The sequence below is a fragment of the Natrix helvetica genome, assembly GCF_964273705.1.
Source record: "Natrix helvetica genome assembly, chromosome: 10".
Classification (NCBI taxonomy): Eukaryota; Metazoa; Chordata; class Lepidosauria; order Squamata; family Natricidae; genus Natrix; species Natrix helvetica.
The window spans coordinates 9,670,792-9,687,738 of record NC_138561.1 but is presented as its reverse complement, the minus strand read 5'-3'; the positions used below and the strand labels follow the sequence as shown (position 1 = coordinate 9,687,738).

Below are 16,947 nucleotides of genomic sequence, written 5' to 3'. Positions count from 1 at the left end.
ACTTCTTGGGTCCCTTGCATAGACTAGACTAGACTAGAACAGAACATAAGGGAATAGAATAACAGAGTTGGAAGGGAACTTGGAGGCCTTCTAGCCCAACCCCCTGCTTAGGCAGGAAACCCTATACCAATGATGAAGAACCTATGGCACCCGTGCCAGAGGTGGCACACAGAGCCCTCTCTGTGGGCACATGCGCTGTCGCCAGCTGCTCTTCTTGTTTGTGGCATGCACATGCACACTGGCCAGCTGGTCTTTGCAGGTGCTGGAGCACCGGAAAAGAGCCTGAAAACCGCCACAAAGCAGGCTGTTTTCAGGCCATTTTTGGAGCTGTTTTCAGACTGTTTTTGGACCATTTTTTTTGGACTGAAAGCGGCGCCCAAAACATCCAAAAACAGGCAGGAGTGTGCCGGCCAGCTGCTCTTCAAGTTTCTGGTGCTCCAGTACGTGCGAACACCAACTGGCCGGCAAGCATGCGTGTGCCGGAAACCCGAAGGCCAGTGGGTCGGCGCATGCATTCTCACCGGCCAGCTGATGTTTGGGTTTCTGATGCTCTGGCACGCAAGCCTGCATGCGTGTTCCGATTTGGGCATTCAGTGCTGAAAAGATTCGCCATCACTGCCCTATACCATTTCAGACAAATGGTTCTCCAATCTCTTCTTAAAAACTTGGATAATCATTTGCCATAGGCGCATGTAGGACTTGTATGACTGTCCATTTTTGTTCATTCCATTTTTTAAATCTCTGTCTTCCTTTTGGGGAGGCCAAAATTCTGCCTGTACATTCCTAGAAGGATCATGTGATTGTCATTATCAAGCAACTGAGTACCAGGCAAGTAGCTGGTTTGGGATTAACTCCCTTTTTGCACTGTAGCTCGATGATTAAATTAGCCTGCAGGCTTTGCTTAGTTACCAGTCTTATCAGTTAGAGACAGAAGGGCAGAGGACTATAATATTTTAGTCATGAACCCATCCTCTACCAGAGCTGTGAATATTTTATTTGGTTGTTGTTTGTTGCTTGCTCACAAGCATGTCTCTCCGTTGTTTTCCAAAGGTGCACAAAAGCTATGCTCATTTGTATGTCAGGGGCTCTCAATTTGCAGTTTAGTCCCAAGGCCACACCTCTCCGTTGCTGTACAGAATAAGCAACAAATCATTTAATGATAACAATGGGGACTTCAGGGACGGACATCACTAAGTGATGTGGTTGCACTTTGACTGCATCGCTTAGTGATAGAAATTTTGGTCCGGATGGCTGTTGTGAGTCAGCAGTACAGAAACATTTCAGGACAAAAAACAAGTAGCAAAAAACTGACAAGAAGCTTGACTCAATAAACTTTATTTTAAGATTGAAGGTCTTTGCGTGTGCATGGTGTCACTTTATGGACTAAAGTATGTGGATCAATTGTAATTCTCTTTCCTCAGTACCATAACCTCTTAACAGTTGCTAAGTGAATTGTTGTAAGCCAAGGATTTCCTGTACTTTCCTTGTTTTAATTATATGAGCTACCCAGAATGATTGGGAGTCAGGCATCATACAAACAGGGCAGAGAAGAGCAACCAAGATGATTAGGGGACTGGAGGCTAAAACATACAAGGAATGGTTACAGGAACTGGGCCAGAGGTGGGTATTCAGCAGGTTCTGACCAGTTCTGGAGAATGGGTAGCGGAAATTTTGAGTAGTTCGGAGAACCGATAAATACCACCTCTGGCTGGCCCCGCCCCAATCTATTCTCTGCCTCCCGAGTCCCAGTTTATCAGGAGAGAATGGAGATTTTGCAGTATCTTTCCCCTGCCACGCTCACCATGCCATGCCCACCAAGTCATGCCATGCCCACCAAGCCATGCCCATAGAACCGGTAGTAAAAAATGTCACTCCCACCATTGACTAAAATGCATACAGTTTAAAATAGGAGGATGCATCTGTTTCCTGCGTTGATTACATCCCAACACAGAACTCAAGATCCTTATACAATTCCTCACACAAAATATCACAGAGACCTGACAAGTTCATAATCAATGACACATTTGTACCAGGTGAGTTTTTTAATTGTTTTGCAACAATAGACAAAATCTTGCCAGATTGAAGATCTGCAGCTACAATACACTGGGAACCATTAGGGAGGGGCTGTTGTCATTCACTTTCTCTCACACATATCTGAGCTAAGTGGCCTCTTATTCCACTGAAATGCACCTCCTGGAGCTCCTCCTCCTCCCTGCATTCCATCACAGCACCTTAACTATTCTGGCCACGAACTTGATGATCCGCCCTTTGCTTCCGAGTTGGGAAATTCTGCTATCCTACTCTATTATCATAATTTTATAGGTCACCCACAATAGTGAGAAAGGAATAGAAAGCATATACATTTTGTATATACCACTGAGTGGTGGCTCAGTGGCTAAGACACTGAGCCTGTTGATCAGAAAGGTCGGCAGTTTGGTGGTTCGAATCCCTAGTGCTCCATAACCGAATGAGCTCCCGTTACTTGTCCCAGCTTCTGCCAACCTAGCAGTTTGAAAGCGCGTAAAAATGCAAGTAGAAAAATAGGGACCACTTTGGTGGGAAGGGAACAGTGTTCTGTGCGCCTTCGGAGTTTAGTCATGCCAGCCACATGACCACGGAGACATCTTCGGACAGCGCTGGCTCTTCGGCTTTGAAACAGAGATGAGCACCATGCCCTAGAGTCAGGAACAACTAGCACATATGTGCAAGGGGAACCTTTACCTTTACCTGACATTTTGCAGACATATTCAAGAAAATGAAATGTATCTTTTTCAAAAGACAGCAAGGGAAATTATTTCTGCTAAATTTGGCATAGATGCAATTGCAACCAGGTGGCCTATGAATCTGCTTGTTTTGCTATGAAGGTAGGTATTCTGAATGGGTCACATGAAATTCCCCCCTCTCTTTCTTTAGGAAGATTACTTTAATAGCTTTGGCCAAGCATAATAGCCAGCAATACATTACCATGGAAACAAAATAGTTGGTTGATTGCTTAAAATGGGCAGGAAGGGCAAAGTTTATTCATTCCCTCTGAGCCACCAAATGTGATAATCCAATTGCTTAGCATGAATACTGAATTAGCCCATTATCGGGGTCACAGGATATATTCTACTGTAAGTGAACCCCAATGGCCAAGTTTAACTCTGCACACAACTGTCACGGAGAAACTAATGGTTGGAAGAAATATCCATCTGGTTCAGTTCCAAGCTGGGAGAAAGACACTGGAAACATGGAAGTGTGATGGGGAAGACGGTTTTATGATGAACAGAACCACCAGGCACATGATTCTGGTCAGTGATGGGATTCAAATAATTTTGCTTGTTTGCAATCTTTGGCTTATTACAAATGCCTTGTTATCGCTCTCCCTTGTTATTGCTCTTTGATAACAGATCTTTAAGGTGTTCAACTTTGACTGGAACTTGCCCAGATATTTAAAACATTCGAAATTGTAATCACATAAACATGCTGTTTTTCATTTTTGTTCCAGTTGCAAAAGTACCCCACCACTAATTTCTATGGGGCAATGAAAGCAACTTGTAAAAGCAAGTGTGGTAGAAAATGAAATACAGCATAACAGAGTGGCAAGGGACCTCAGAGGTCTTCTAGTCCAACCCTCTGCTCAAGCAAGAGACTCTTATACCATTCCAGGCAAATGGCTGTCCATCTTTTTTTTTAAAAAAAAAATCTCCAGTGATGGAGCATCCACAATTTATGGAGGCAAGAAGCTGTTCCACTGTCAGGAAATTTGTCCTTAGTTCTAGGTTCCTATCTTTAATCTTTTTAAAATGTTGTCTTATACTTGATCTGGTTTACATTTGCTTAAGGATCAGGTTGCAAATATCATGGCATCCAGTCAAAAGGCCAGATGTGCCATAGCATTTCAGGCATTGCTGTATTTAAAGATCAAGGCAGTGTCTTGCACTTTTCCAGATTTCAGAACTAACACTGCAACTTTTTTCCAGGTTTCAGAACTGGAAAAGAAGAAAAGTTTGGAGGTTCACACCTGAAATGTAAATCCTTAACAGAGGTTGACTAAAACACAACCTGCTTGCCTTCTTTTTAAGGAAGCATTTTCAAATGCTGCCATCTTGAGGATAAACTGCACAACGGCTGTTGAATGGGGATCAGCAGGGTGTAAATAGAGAGTGTAGAGAGTGTATAGCGCTAGTGATCCTCCTATCTAATTATTCAATGCTATATAAGGTTTCCCATATCAGAACAACTTACTTTATGCGCGGCCAGAACCTGAAAATAGCATTTAACACAGCACAGTACTTAAGCAAAATGGTTCGGCTGAGATCTGCATACGTGGGACTGATTGGGGTAGATTGTAAGGGTGACACTGAAATATAATTTTACGTCATTTTATTCTATTTTATATATTTATGTATTAAATTATATTGTATCTTGTCCTATAACTATTGCATTTTACCCTACTCTTATTTTAAATTGATTTTATTGGCGATATGTGTTTTAACCCTGTGCTTTGATATGGCCTACGGGCTAATCAATAAAGCTATCATATTCTTCCTGAATAGTTACCAGACATGTGGGAAACAGAGGCTATGCCCTGGTTTTTTTTTTTGGTTTTTTGTCCCTCATCTTCTCCACTCAATCTGCAAAGTCTAAAAGTCACATAATATCTGGCTTTTTGAGGATTTTTTAATCACTATTTTTACAACAGTAGTCATTGAAACTTTCGTGTATTGTGACTTTGTAAATTGTCTGATTTATTCTTTCCCTTATCACTTGAGAGACTCGGCAGCCTAGATTTACATTATTTATTTCCTGATTCCAGCAGTCCATTTCAATCCAGTCCCTTCAGATTATGATCGATATATTCCATCGATCACATGATTCGTATATTTTTATAGGATGAAATTGCAAATGCATTGTTGCTTCTCTGTTATCACTAGCATATATAAAGTCCCAGATGTGGGCAAAAGAAATGGAACATCTGGCTAAAGGGGCAAGAGAGCTTGTGCTAGCCTATAACAGCCAATCGTGAAAAGAAGAAGTTTCAGGCAACAGAAGTTAATGAAAGTTTCTGCTGTTTAATACCATTTATTAATCCGGAAAGATCCCACCAAGCTTTTTGTGAACTTTGGAATTAGGTAAGTTAATGCGAGGAAGTTCAGGTCTGAAGAAAGATTTGAAAATGGGCTACTTGTACCCAAATAAGTCATTTCCACCTCTGTATTATTTGAAAAGCCAAGTCACTTCTTCAAGTAGAGGGCTTGCTTGCTTTTGAAAGTCTTCCCATATGTAAGTATCTGCTTGGCATAGAGAAAGATTGCTGGCTTTTAAGGGAGGCAGAATATTTATTTTATTTATTTATTTATTAAATTTATATACTTACAAATATTCCAAAATAGGAAATGTACAAAAAGGGAGAAATTTTATTCCCTCGCCCCACTTTTTCTACTTTTTACTTAATTATTGTTACATTTGCCTTATCGTTGGCATCATATGTTGGTTCTTGAGTTCAAAATTCTGCAGCTGGTTTTTAATGTTCAGAATATCTTTTATACCTTTTGAGCGTGTTGCAAATGTGGTGTCGGTGACCTTCAGGATTCAAACTTGTTTATTTGCTTTTCAAGTTTTTATTTTTGCACAGACGTTTTGGCCACGCTCTTCACCCTGTTTCTGCTTGGACTGTCACTTCAGTTGGCAGCCATCCTGTTTATATTCTGACGCCAAACCTATTTTTGTTCTAAACTTTCTAACTTTTTTTAGTCCCAAAAGCTAGTGACTGGACTTTAAATGGCATTGTGAAGTTTCCACTCTACAATAAGTTAATGGGATGGGGGGACAGTACAAGCAGAATTAAATTAATTAAATTAATTAAATTAATTAAATTAATTAAATTAATTAAATTAATTAAATTAATTAAATTAATTAAATTAATTAAATAAAATAAAATAAATTATTAAATTAAATTAAATTAAATTAAATTAATTTATTAAATTAAATTAACTAAATTAAATTAAATTAAATTAAATTAAATTAAATTATAATTAAATTAAATTTTAAATTAAATTAAAATATATGGCTTACAAGTCTCTCTCTCTCTCCCTCTCTCTCTCTCTCTCTCCCCCTCCCTCCCTCCCTCCCTCTCTCTCTTCTCTCTCCCTCTCACAGGAGCTTCAGGAAGAACTTCAAAAGGTAAAAGTAAAGGTTCCCCTTGCACATAGTATGTACTAGTCATTCCCAACTCTAGGGGGTGGAGCTCATCTCCGTTTCAAAGCCGAAGAGCCAGTGCTGTCCAAAGACGTCTCCGTGGTCATGTGGCCGGCATGACTAAATGCCAAAGGCGCATGGAACGCTGTTACCTTCCCACCAAAGGTGGTTCCTATTTTTCTATTTGCAGCTTTCGAACTGCTAGGTTGGCAGAAGCTGGGACAAGTAACGGGAGCTCACTTAGTTAAACAGCACTAGGGATTCGAATCGCCGAACTGCTAACCTTTTTGATCGACAAGCTCAGCGTCTTAGCCACTGAGCCACTGCGTCCCTTGGAAGGAACTTAGGCAGCTTCAATTCAATTCAGATCAATTTATTATTACAGTCTTAGACCAGAACAAATGAAAGCACTCAGTAAATATACAATTAAAGTTTTTAGTATAAAATAATAAATAACAACTAAAATCTATAATAAAATCCAGCCTGTCAATTATACATGGTCTGACTATCCTACAATTACAACCCATAAACTGTGTGGCCCGTTGTAGGTCCAATGCTAAAAGGGAAAGGACTAAGCAGTGCAAAGGGTTTGCCACATTTGTTATATAACATAACTATTGCGGAGAAGACACATGTTCGCCACGAATCCCCAGTGCTGCTGCGCAGAATCTGGCCACTTCAAACACGGTTTGGAGGGTTTCAAATTCCTATTTTACAGTCAGCAAGGATTAAACTTGGCTAATTTGTGGATATGACACCAACTGGAAATTCCAAGGTTACGTTGAACCCCTTCCATATTTTTGCCGAGAAAATGACACGAATGAAGTTGCTAGGAGTTACTGGACAATTTGGAAATCCAGTTCGGGGGCATGGCAGGCTGGGTCATTGACGGTTCTGGCGAACCTGGCTGCCAAACCACTGCCCGTCCAGCCATACCAGTCCGAACCGGTAGGAATCCACCACAACCTCCTCACTGTCCTGGCATTGTCTGCTGCCAGCTCCATAGACTGGGGCTGGAGCCCAACAGAAACTCAAGCCTCGGAGTCTTCTTTCATTGGGGATGTTAGTTGGAACCCTGCCATTGAAGTTCCTATGAATTTTAGCCAATGGCTGCATTTGGCCCAAGGATTCCAATTGCCAGCCTCCTGTTATAAAGGCAGCTTTCCCAAGGGCCTATTTACCAATACTCATTTCTTCCAAAGCTACAAGTTAATCTTGGGTTAACAACCCCGATGCCCTGAATGTCCAGACCTGACAGGAAATGGGAGTCAGAAGGGAGGTGTCCGTTATTCTAAGAACAACGGGGTACTTCATGAGGAAGCCCGATGAGGCATTTCATTCATTTCGTAAACAAGAAGCGGAGCCAATTCCTCACTGCACTTTTTATAAAGGTAGCCAAGGGCAGTTCTACTGGGATGTGAACTCTCCGAATTGCTAACTGGCTGCTCTTGCTCATCGAATGAAGAGACATGAAGCCCGGTGTGTGTCTGGTTTTCCTTTTCATAACCGTAGTTTTGCTGGATCTAGCGACTGGCCAAGCTTCCCCCTTCAAGACCAATAAGCACGCCAAGCGGAAAGTCAAAGGTAAGTGATAGAGTGAGAAAGGTGAAAATGTCACAAGGATAATATTGTTTTGAATTACACACCTGGGACAGGGAATTTGGGAACTGGACAATGTAAATGGATTTTCTGTGTCCCCCCTCTCCATTATAGCTAAAAGGCTGATAATGCATCTTTGGAAATATGAATTTAAAGCCCATTTATTCAACGGGTTGAAGACCTGATTATGCTTTCTTCCTATGAGTGGATGGCCTATAGATGCAGATATTGTGTGAATAAATAGACGGAACTATGGGACTCATTTGTACAAAGTGCAGCAGGTTTTAAAAAGTATGATAGTCATATAAGTGTTTATCTATCTATCTATCATCCATCATCCATCCATCCACACATCCACCCATTTACCCATCTACCTACCTAGCTACCTACCTACCTACCTACCTCTCATCTCTCTATATATCTTTATTATCTATCTATCTATCTATCTATCTATCTATCTATCTATCTATCTATCATCTATCCATCCATCCATCCATCCATCCATCCATCCATCTATCTATCCATCTACACATCTACCCTCTACCCATTTGCCTACCTACCTACCTACCTATCATCTATCATCTCTCTATATATCTTTATCATCCATCCATCTATCCATCTACACATCTACCCTCTACCCATTTGCCTGCCTGCCTGCCTGCCTGCCTGCCTGCCTGCCTGCCTGCCTGCCTGCCTGCCTGCCTACCTACCTACCTACCTACCTACCTACCTACCTATCTATCTATCTATCTATCTATCTATCTATATCTATTGTGTATACACATACAAACACATACATATTCCAAACACACATACAAAAACACACTTGAATAATGTTTGTGTTAGATAATTATCTATAGAATTGTAACTCTTTATTATTGTACAATGGTCTGATTCTAAAAAGCTATTAAGAGCATGCAGGCATCACGCGGCATCAGCCTGCAACTTTAAATAAGTCTTTTTTTTAGGATTATCTTGCTATGATTTCCACTCCTGTATATAGTGAAGAATATCAAAAGCGCAATCATATGTGTGCCTCCTAAAAATAATATGTCTGGATTCAAACAATATTAATATTTCAGTGTTAATAAATGTACTAATCTCTACCTATTTCTACCTGTTTAAGAGAAAAACGGCGACCTTAAGAGTCAAATTGACAAGCTTTGGAAAGAGGTAAATGCGCTAAAAGAAATGCAAGCCTTACAAACAGGTAAGTTTTCTTTCATCTCCAGAAAAGGCTGTGATAAGCATCCTTCTACATGATCTATTTTTCAGTTGCTGCCTGAGCTTAACTACCGGTAGAGTTTTAATATGGGGAAGGGGAGGAGACTATGGCAAATATGATTTCATTTCCTGTTGCACTAAATGCTATTCATCCTGTGGGATGCTGAAAAGGTGATTTAAAAAACCCTTGAAGAATCCCTGGTCTGGGACTTATTTGCTAAGCACTGGGTTGACTTTACTTTGGCAGATTGCAAGACTAAATCAATGGAGGCTACAGATCTTGCCTTCCATGAACAGCCAAGGAGACTCCCATTTCCTGCTAGTTCTGCCCACTCTCGTGTCAATATAGACACTTCTTTTCTTTTGTGGTATACTGTGAAGCCAGTGAGATGTGCCAGTTGTTTTCTCCAAGCTGAAATAGTACAAATAACATTCCCAAGTTGCTTTCATCTCCTCTATTACTGCCTTCAAGACCAAATCTTCTAACATGGAATAACATGGCTCTGTAGATTTACAGAAATAATTTAAAAAAAAGATTTATAGATGGTGGAAGGATTGGGACTCAATGTATGTTTTGCAGACAGAGCAGGCCTGATGTTCTGACCTGAGAAAGCATAAATCACAATCTTAGTCCCCAAAACCCTCTTTTATTTAAACAACTGTGAATTATGGTCATTCAGAGCCCATAATGATTCACAAACAGACTGTAAAGAGTCCGACAGATGTCTGCTCGAGTTGCCACAGTCTTTCAGGGTAAGGCTGATAAGCACCCACCTTTATCTCCCTTGAAACACTGCCAGAGACCTAATTGCCAATTAGTTTTGCAAGGCCAAATGGAGCACAGAGTCAAACAGGATTTCTCAGAGATTGAACCGACTAGATGAACAGATTGCTTACTGCAAAGGCTCACCTCCGTTTGCTCCTCTTTTATGTCTTATGGGAGGGGCCAATCATCTCCAAGCCTAACTCCAGAGTCACCCCTTTTTGTCTTAACTGTTCTTGCCTTCTGGCAGCTCTGCACATGCGCAAACTGTGAACAGGCTCACCCTGTTCTTCTGCTTCATTGATATCAGACTCTGCAGGCTTCGGAGGCAGCACGTATCTACCAGATGGCCCTGGCCCCCTCTCTGCCTTCAACACAGAGCCCTCGTCCGAGCCTTCCCCAGACTCCAAGACTGCCCATGTTCCTCCCCAACAGTCTCACGTGTCCAACTCTGCTGACAGCTCTGCAGGCCACTGGCAGACCACAACATTTGATATTAATGCCCATCTGTTCCAAAACATCCATCTTTGGTGCTCAAAAGGACCTCTGATCCCTCCAGTATCATATTTAACTTCTAAAGAATATTTCTGGGTCCATAATGTCTATCTGCACTCTTTTTAAAAGCAAGATATAGCCAGGACTCTATTTGGAAATATGCTCACTTGCTTGGGGAAAAAAGAGGATATAAACTGGGGAAATATATAGCTTCTGAATGTGGTCATTACTTCATGCATTTCCCTTCCTTCCTCACCCATCCTTAATCCTGGCAAAGAGAGGTTAAGTATTACTCAGTTCACATAATACACTTAAAGCGAATACTGAACTGATCTATTTTCTGGGTTTGTACTGTCCATTGAAGCATAAAGTAACCCAACAGTTTGAGTTTACCTAGTATACTAAGCCCAAAAAAATCCTAATTGAAATTGACATTCCAAAGTAAATATGTTGTGAATGAAACTATTAAGTCTTTCAATTATGCTTAAATTCCATTTGTGAATGGAGCCAGTAACTAGTGAAGTAATCAGGAAAAAAATCTTGAAAATAATGTAACAGTCTATCTACAGAGTCGATAGGACACGGTGCCTCAGTCACTAAGATGCTGAGCTTGTCGATCAGAAAGATTGGCAGTTCAGTGGTTCGAATCCCTAGCGCCACATAACGGAGTCAGCTCCCGTTACTTGTCCCAGTTTCTGCCAGCCTAGCAGTTCGAAAGCACGTAAAAATGCAAGTAGAAAAATAGGAACCACCTTTGGTGGGAAATAGGGGTGGGTTTCTCCCAGTATTACTGCCGGTTCAGTGCGCCCATGATTTTGTATGTGTGCCTTCGCTTTGCTCTAAAACATTTTTTATTGTACAATTTTAACCCAGATGTCTGATGAAGCCATAAGAAAGGAGATTCGGAAGAGCTAAAAGGAAGCACTTTTTGATGACAGTGGGTCAAAGAAAAAAGAACAGTGATGTTACTATCCCAGAAGCTTTAAAATGGGCAGAAATATGCCTTCTATCCAAAAAAGGCCACATATTCGTAAAATTGTGCATGGCTCATTAAATAGCTGTTTTGCTTAGCAATGGAAATTTTGGTGCCAACTGTGGTTATAAATTGAGGACTCTCTCTTGTAGGAAGTTAGCACCCACCCCTCTCCTGAGAAAGTGAGGTATTTTGGGAAATATTGAAAGGACAGAATATTTCTCCTAAAGGGGAGGCAGAAACTCACCCTCCCACACACCTTTGTCAATGGGCCATTAAGGCCTGAGCTAATCTATTCTACACAACAAAGATATATCTTTTTCAAGTAGAGCCATAATAGGAATCCCAAAGCCCTTTGATTAATTACATCACCACCCACCAAGAGTCAACCAAGCTCGGGACTCAGGATAGCCTACAGAGTTGCCCCTGCATGGCCCCCTGGGAGTCTGACAACCAATCAGAATACAAGCTCAAATTCAAAAACTCAGAGAGGGCATAAAACCAGGGCACTCTCAGCATCTCTTCCTCCCCCCCCAAGGACCTTAAACCATGTGGTCCACCATTAAAAGCCATCTTTCCGAACAGTCTCCATGTTCCCAGTGTCTTTCTCCATCCTGGGAACTGTACCCAGAAGGACATTTCTTCCAACACTCTATTCCCTGTGTGCTTTTCATTCCCTTCACAGTCTGCCTCCGTGGAACGAAGATCCACAAGAAATGCTACCTGGTCTCTGAAAGCGCAAAACATTTCCACGAAGCCAACGAAGACTGCATTGCCAAAGGTGGGACCCTCGCTATTCCCAGAGATGGAGATGAAACCACAGCCCTGAGAGAATACAGCAAGAAGAGTTCACCAGGGGTGGCAGACTTTTGGCTTGGTGTCACTGACATGGTAAACGAAGGCAAATTTGTGGACGTCAATGGAATGGTCCTGAATTACTTCAACTGGGACCGTTCACAACCTAACGGGGGGAAGCGTGAGAACTGTGTCTTGTTTTCCCAGCCAGGTCAAGGAAAATGGGCAGATGAGGTTTGCCGTACTGTTAAACGCTACGTTTGCGAATTCCTGATCCCTTAGACCCCTTTCCAACCAAGGCTGTTGGAAGGGGCGCTGAAATGACAGCTTGTGAGGCTTGTCAATCTGGAGGAAAATATCTATTGCAATTCTGGGAGTGAAGTTGGAGGGGGAAAATGGATGCCAGGGTTCCAAATAGCATCCTCCATCAAATAAGAATCTGATGCTAGAGTGCCCTCAAAATTCAAATTTATTAAAGAAGCCACATTGGCACATCTGGGAAAACCCAAACCTGAGAGCTTCCAGGTTTCTCCTACCCAGTTGAAAGTTCAAGACTCTGCCCCAACCACCCACAAGTCACATGGTCCAATCAGTCACTACCACGAAGGAAGATTCCTCCCATCCAGGTCAGTCCAGGTGCAGGGACAAAATGACTTTGACTCTCTGAGAAGTAAGGTTATTATGTCTACATATCTCCCATGCTCCATACAACCCCCCCTCCCAGTTTCCCACAGTAGAATATGATTGAATATGTGGCAATATGTATTGGGGCCCAATACAAAGATGGCTTCCAAGACTGACAATAGAAGGATCATAGATAGACAGTTGAGTTGGAGTTTCTGGAGCCTTTCTGAGATTAGCCTGCTGTTTGAACATGGATTCGATGGGCCTTGAATTGTAGCAGACATGCTCCTAAGATCCCTTGTGTAGTTAGAGTGAGATATGTTCAACTTTGTCTAGTTAAACCAATGAAATGCATTGTGCTTCTAGATAATGATCTTCTCATTGCATTATTTCGCTTCTGAATCATTCTAATTTTCTCTAGTTACTTGATCTCTCTTCTCCATCCCAGCTCAACTTTTATAATCTGGTTCTTGGTCTGAATCTTGATAGACCACCCTATTTCTTGGGAAATGAATTTGTATCTTGGTTAAACATTTCGGTTTGATCCACTCACCGTCCCATCGATCTAATTGAAGATTGAAATGCATCGTCCTTGAGAGGACAGTATGTCTTTTGTAGAATATTTTACTTTTAGAGTCCAAGTTTAAGATCTTTATCTTCTTATATTTGAACCAGGGAAAGTTTTCTAATGTTTGATATATTGTATATCTTCATCTATAGAAATGAATGTTTAAAATTATTGTAGGAGAAGGATAAAAACCAAGTCTTGTAATACTGACTAGCATCTTAAGCTGTCAATAAATATAGATATTGGTATATCTGGACAACTCTAGCCTCTAAAATGTAATCTCTCAACATGCTTTACTGCTAGCACAGATAAAAAATTTTCTATAAACTTTATAACGTTTAATAAAGTTATTTTTAACAGCACTAAATATTGGTTGTAAGTTTATTTATTTGTTTGTTTGTTTAAAATATTGATATGGTTGTCCACCTTAAATATTTGAGGTGTCTCTCAAAGTCACAGTAAAACCCATAGCCATAACACAGAAAAAAAACCAACTCCCCCCCCCAAAAATCCTTTATGTGTATGCTCTATCTCTACACACACAAACACACACACACACACACACACTAAATCAACCAATTGAAATTCTATAATATAAATTTCAATTTCAATCTTGCTTTATTCCCTAAAGTCTCTTCACCATAACCATATCCTTAGGATATCTTGTAGCAAGCTCCAGTTACTCTCATTCAATTTTATTTCATTCCACTTTATTCTACCCTAGCATCTTGGTAAAAAGTCAGGCTGCAGCTATGAGTTGGCATGGCTTGGCATTAAATTGCACCCAATGGTGATGGCTTGGCTTAATCAAGTGGAAAGATAAGGTTCTACCACAACACACTGTCCCCTGAACTACAAATCTCATTTTAACCTAATCTAAAATGTTGGATGAAACCAACTGGAATCATGATACTTGATGAGTTAATCCAGACTGATTTCCTCTAGAGGTAATCTGTGCTTGCACATTATGCTTAAGTGGGTTGGTTAAAGGTCTGAAGGCTGCTTTGACACGGTTGGCTCAGCTGGGTTGATTTTAAGCTTGTTTAGTTACTTGATCACTTACTGTGTGGTATGAGCTCAACTGATCGGATTAATTTACAACTTATTGCATGACATGAGCCCAGAAATATGAGTCAGTTCAGTAGCTAGGTCAGGAATAGTGTGCCTTTGGGTCTCCCTACCTATTTCCTTTTCAGAAGATCTAACTGGTTGGCGGCTCCTTAAGAAGAAGGAAGAAAGAGGTAAGGAGATGAGGATGGAAGGGAGAGAAAGAGAAGAAAGGAGAGTAGGAAGGGAAAGAGGAAGAGTAGGAGTAGGGGAGAGGTAAGGGAAGAAGGAAGGGGAAGGAGAGGAGGAAGGAAGGAAGTAGAGAAAGGAGGGAGGAGGAAAAGAAAGGGGAAATAAGATCGTGTTAAAACTGGCAGATGGGATGGTAAATAAAGCAACCTAAACTGTATATTATAACCTTTTAAATGGAATAACAAATGTATAAGAATGACAAATGTAAAGAAGAAGAAGAACTATGTGGATGTATACCTATAATTGTATGTAAAAGAATAAAAAATAAAAAAAAATCTTTTTTTAAAAAAGAAGTTCCATCCTCTTGTTTTACCTTCTTATAACCTTCAAAGGAACAATGACAGGGTAAACTCGACAGGCGCACCTGGGAGTTAACACCTGGCAGGTTGGAATAGTCCACAACTGGAAATGGAAGGCGGCAGCCGGGAGACTTCAGAGTTTGAGCACCTGTCGGCGGAGGTTGGGGTGAGTACGCTGCTGGCTCTGGCTCTCTTCGTGGCGCTGAAGCTAAGTGTGGATGCCGTGCGCCGCAGCAGAGCCAAGGTCTCGCTGCTGCTGGTGGGCGCCGGCCCGGTAGGACTGACGGCCGCCCTGGTCACTGTCCGCTCGGGCAAAGTGCTGAAGTTGATGCTCCTGAATCCGCGCCGCCCTCTGCCGGCCCCAGAAGATCGCCCTCGACCCCCGATTCCTGTTGGGGCTGGGGGTGGACTTCGGCAACCTGGAAGACTGCTGGGACAAGGGGCATTTCTTCACCAGGGTGGGCATCTTCCAGGAGCACTTGCTCTGCATTCTGGAGCAGCACACGAGGCACCTGGCTCTCGGGATCTTGCTGGGCACCAAGATGAGTGAGGGAGATGAGGCCAACCAGGCAAAGATAGAATCAATGTCTCTGAGCATTTATGCATGTCTCTCTCCACCCCGGTTTGCAAAAGATAAAGCAGTTTAGTGGCCAATCATTGCAGAGATCCTGCTGTTAGAACAGTGTTTCTCAAACTTGGCGACTTTAAATCCTGTGGACTTCAACTCCCAGAATTCCCCAGCCAGCTATGCTGGCTGGGAGATTCTGGGAGTTGAAGTCCACAGGACTTAAAGTCGCCAAGTTTGAGAAACACTGTGTTAGAAGATAATTTTCTCAGTTTTAGTCACCAATTGACCTTCGTGAACCTCACTTTATATTTAAGAGGCCCATAGAGGGGGGCGTGCATAAGCACACTAATGTCCCTATCGTCCCTGTCATTGTATTTTTATATTATTCCTGTTTTTGTTTCTGTTTGACAAATTATAATGATTAAATAAAAATAAATAAGTAAAATAAATACTATAGGAAGACAGCTTCTTGGTGGCTGAGGTTGCACATAAACGGGTGTGTGTGATGAGGCTGCAAAGAAGATGAACATGTATCACATGCAGTTGGTTGAGGAGCCTCAAAGCAAGAATTCTGGGACCACAGTTGTCCATTCTTACTTTTGGGGATGAGGAGAGAGAGGTCATTGTATTATGCTGCATAGCTTTGGACTATCTTTCTTCAACTTGATGTCCTCATCCCAGCAAATCAATTGACCTTGCTGGTTTAGAAGTTCTTTTAAAAGTTGCACAATATTTACTGAGATTTGCTATCCCAGTTTCACTGTTATTCTCTCTCAGTGTAAATCATCTTTTGGGGGAAGGAGACATGCTTGTTCATTTGCTTTTGGGAGAAGAGTTTGGGATGTTCCCATTGAAAATTATAAAAAAGCTACAGTATATCTTAGAATCATATAGTCAAGGCTTTGATTTTCCCAGTTGCAATGTATGGCTTGAAATTTGGACCATAAGAAAGACTGAGCACCAAAAAATTGAGGCCTTTGAACTGTGGTGCTGGAGAAGACTCCTGTGAGTCCCTTGGACTGCAAGGCGATCAAACTGGTCAGTCCTAGAGGAGATCAACCCTGACTGCTCTTTAGAAGGCCAGAGCCTGAAGATGAAACTCAAAGACTTTGGCCACCTAATGAGAAGGAAGGACTCACTGGACAAGAGCCTAAAGTTGGGAACGATTGAGGGCAAAAGAAGAAGGGGACGATAGAGAATGAGGTGGCTGGATGGAGTCACTGAAGCAGTCGGCGTGAGCTCAAATGGACTCCAGAGGATGGTAGAGGACAGGAAGGCCTGGAGGAAAGTTGTCCATGGGGTCATGATGGGTAGGACATGACTTCACAACTAACAACAACAACATATCTTAGAATGTTTACATTCTGCCTTAAGCACAGTCCTGTTTAAAGTACAGAAATAAACATGTATGCTTAATTTAATTACAGATTATGTTTATTCTTCCCAAACCTAAACAAATTCCATGCCATTTTAAAAAATGAAAATAAGCATAACATACGATTCCCACTTCATGAATTAAGTCCAATTTGTTCAAAAGTACATCCAGGATATAACAACTAA

At 41.5% G+C, this 16,947-nt stretch overlaps 1 protein-coding gene across 1 annotated transcript; it reads left to right on the top strand.

Moving 5' to 3' along the window:
* Nucleotides 1–7,596: 7,596 nt before the first annotated feature.
* Nucleotides 7,597–13,582, top strand: CLEC3A (C-type lectin domain family 3 member A). Its single transcript, XM_081963610.1, has 3 exons — nucleotides 7,597–7,764; nucleotides 8,906–8,989; nucleotides 11,920–13,582. Exons 1-3 carry the CDS (start codon nucleotides 7,650–7,652, stop codon nucleotides 12,309–12,311), a joined length of 591 nt encoding a protein of 196 aa, XP_081819736.1. The 5' UTR covers nucleotides 7,597–7,649; the 3' UTR covers nucleotides 12,312–13,582.
* The last annotated feature ends 3,365 nt before the right edge of the window (nucleotides 13,583–16,947 follow it).

Excerpts from the sequence above, each read along its gene's own strand:
- CLEC3A (XM_081963610.1), top strand. The coding sequence starts at position 7,650 with ATGAAGCCCGGTGTGTGTCTGGTTTTCCTTTTCATAACCGTAGTTTTG. Across the intron at positions 7,765-8,905 it reads CGCCAAGCGGAAAGTCAAAG|AGAAAAACGGCGACCTTAAG; the intron begins GTAAGTGATAGA and ends TACCTGTTTAAG. Across the intron at positions 8,990-11,919 it reads AATGCAAGCCTTACAAACAG|TCTGCCTCCGTGGAACGAAG; the intron begins GTAAGTTTTCTT and ends TTCCCTTCACAG.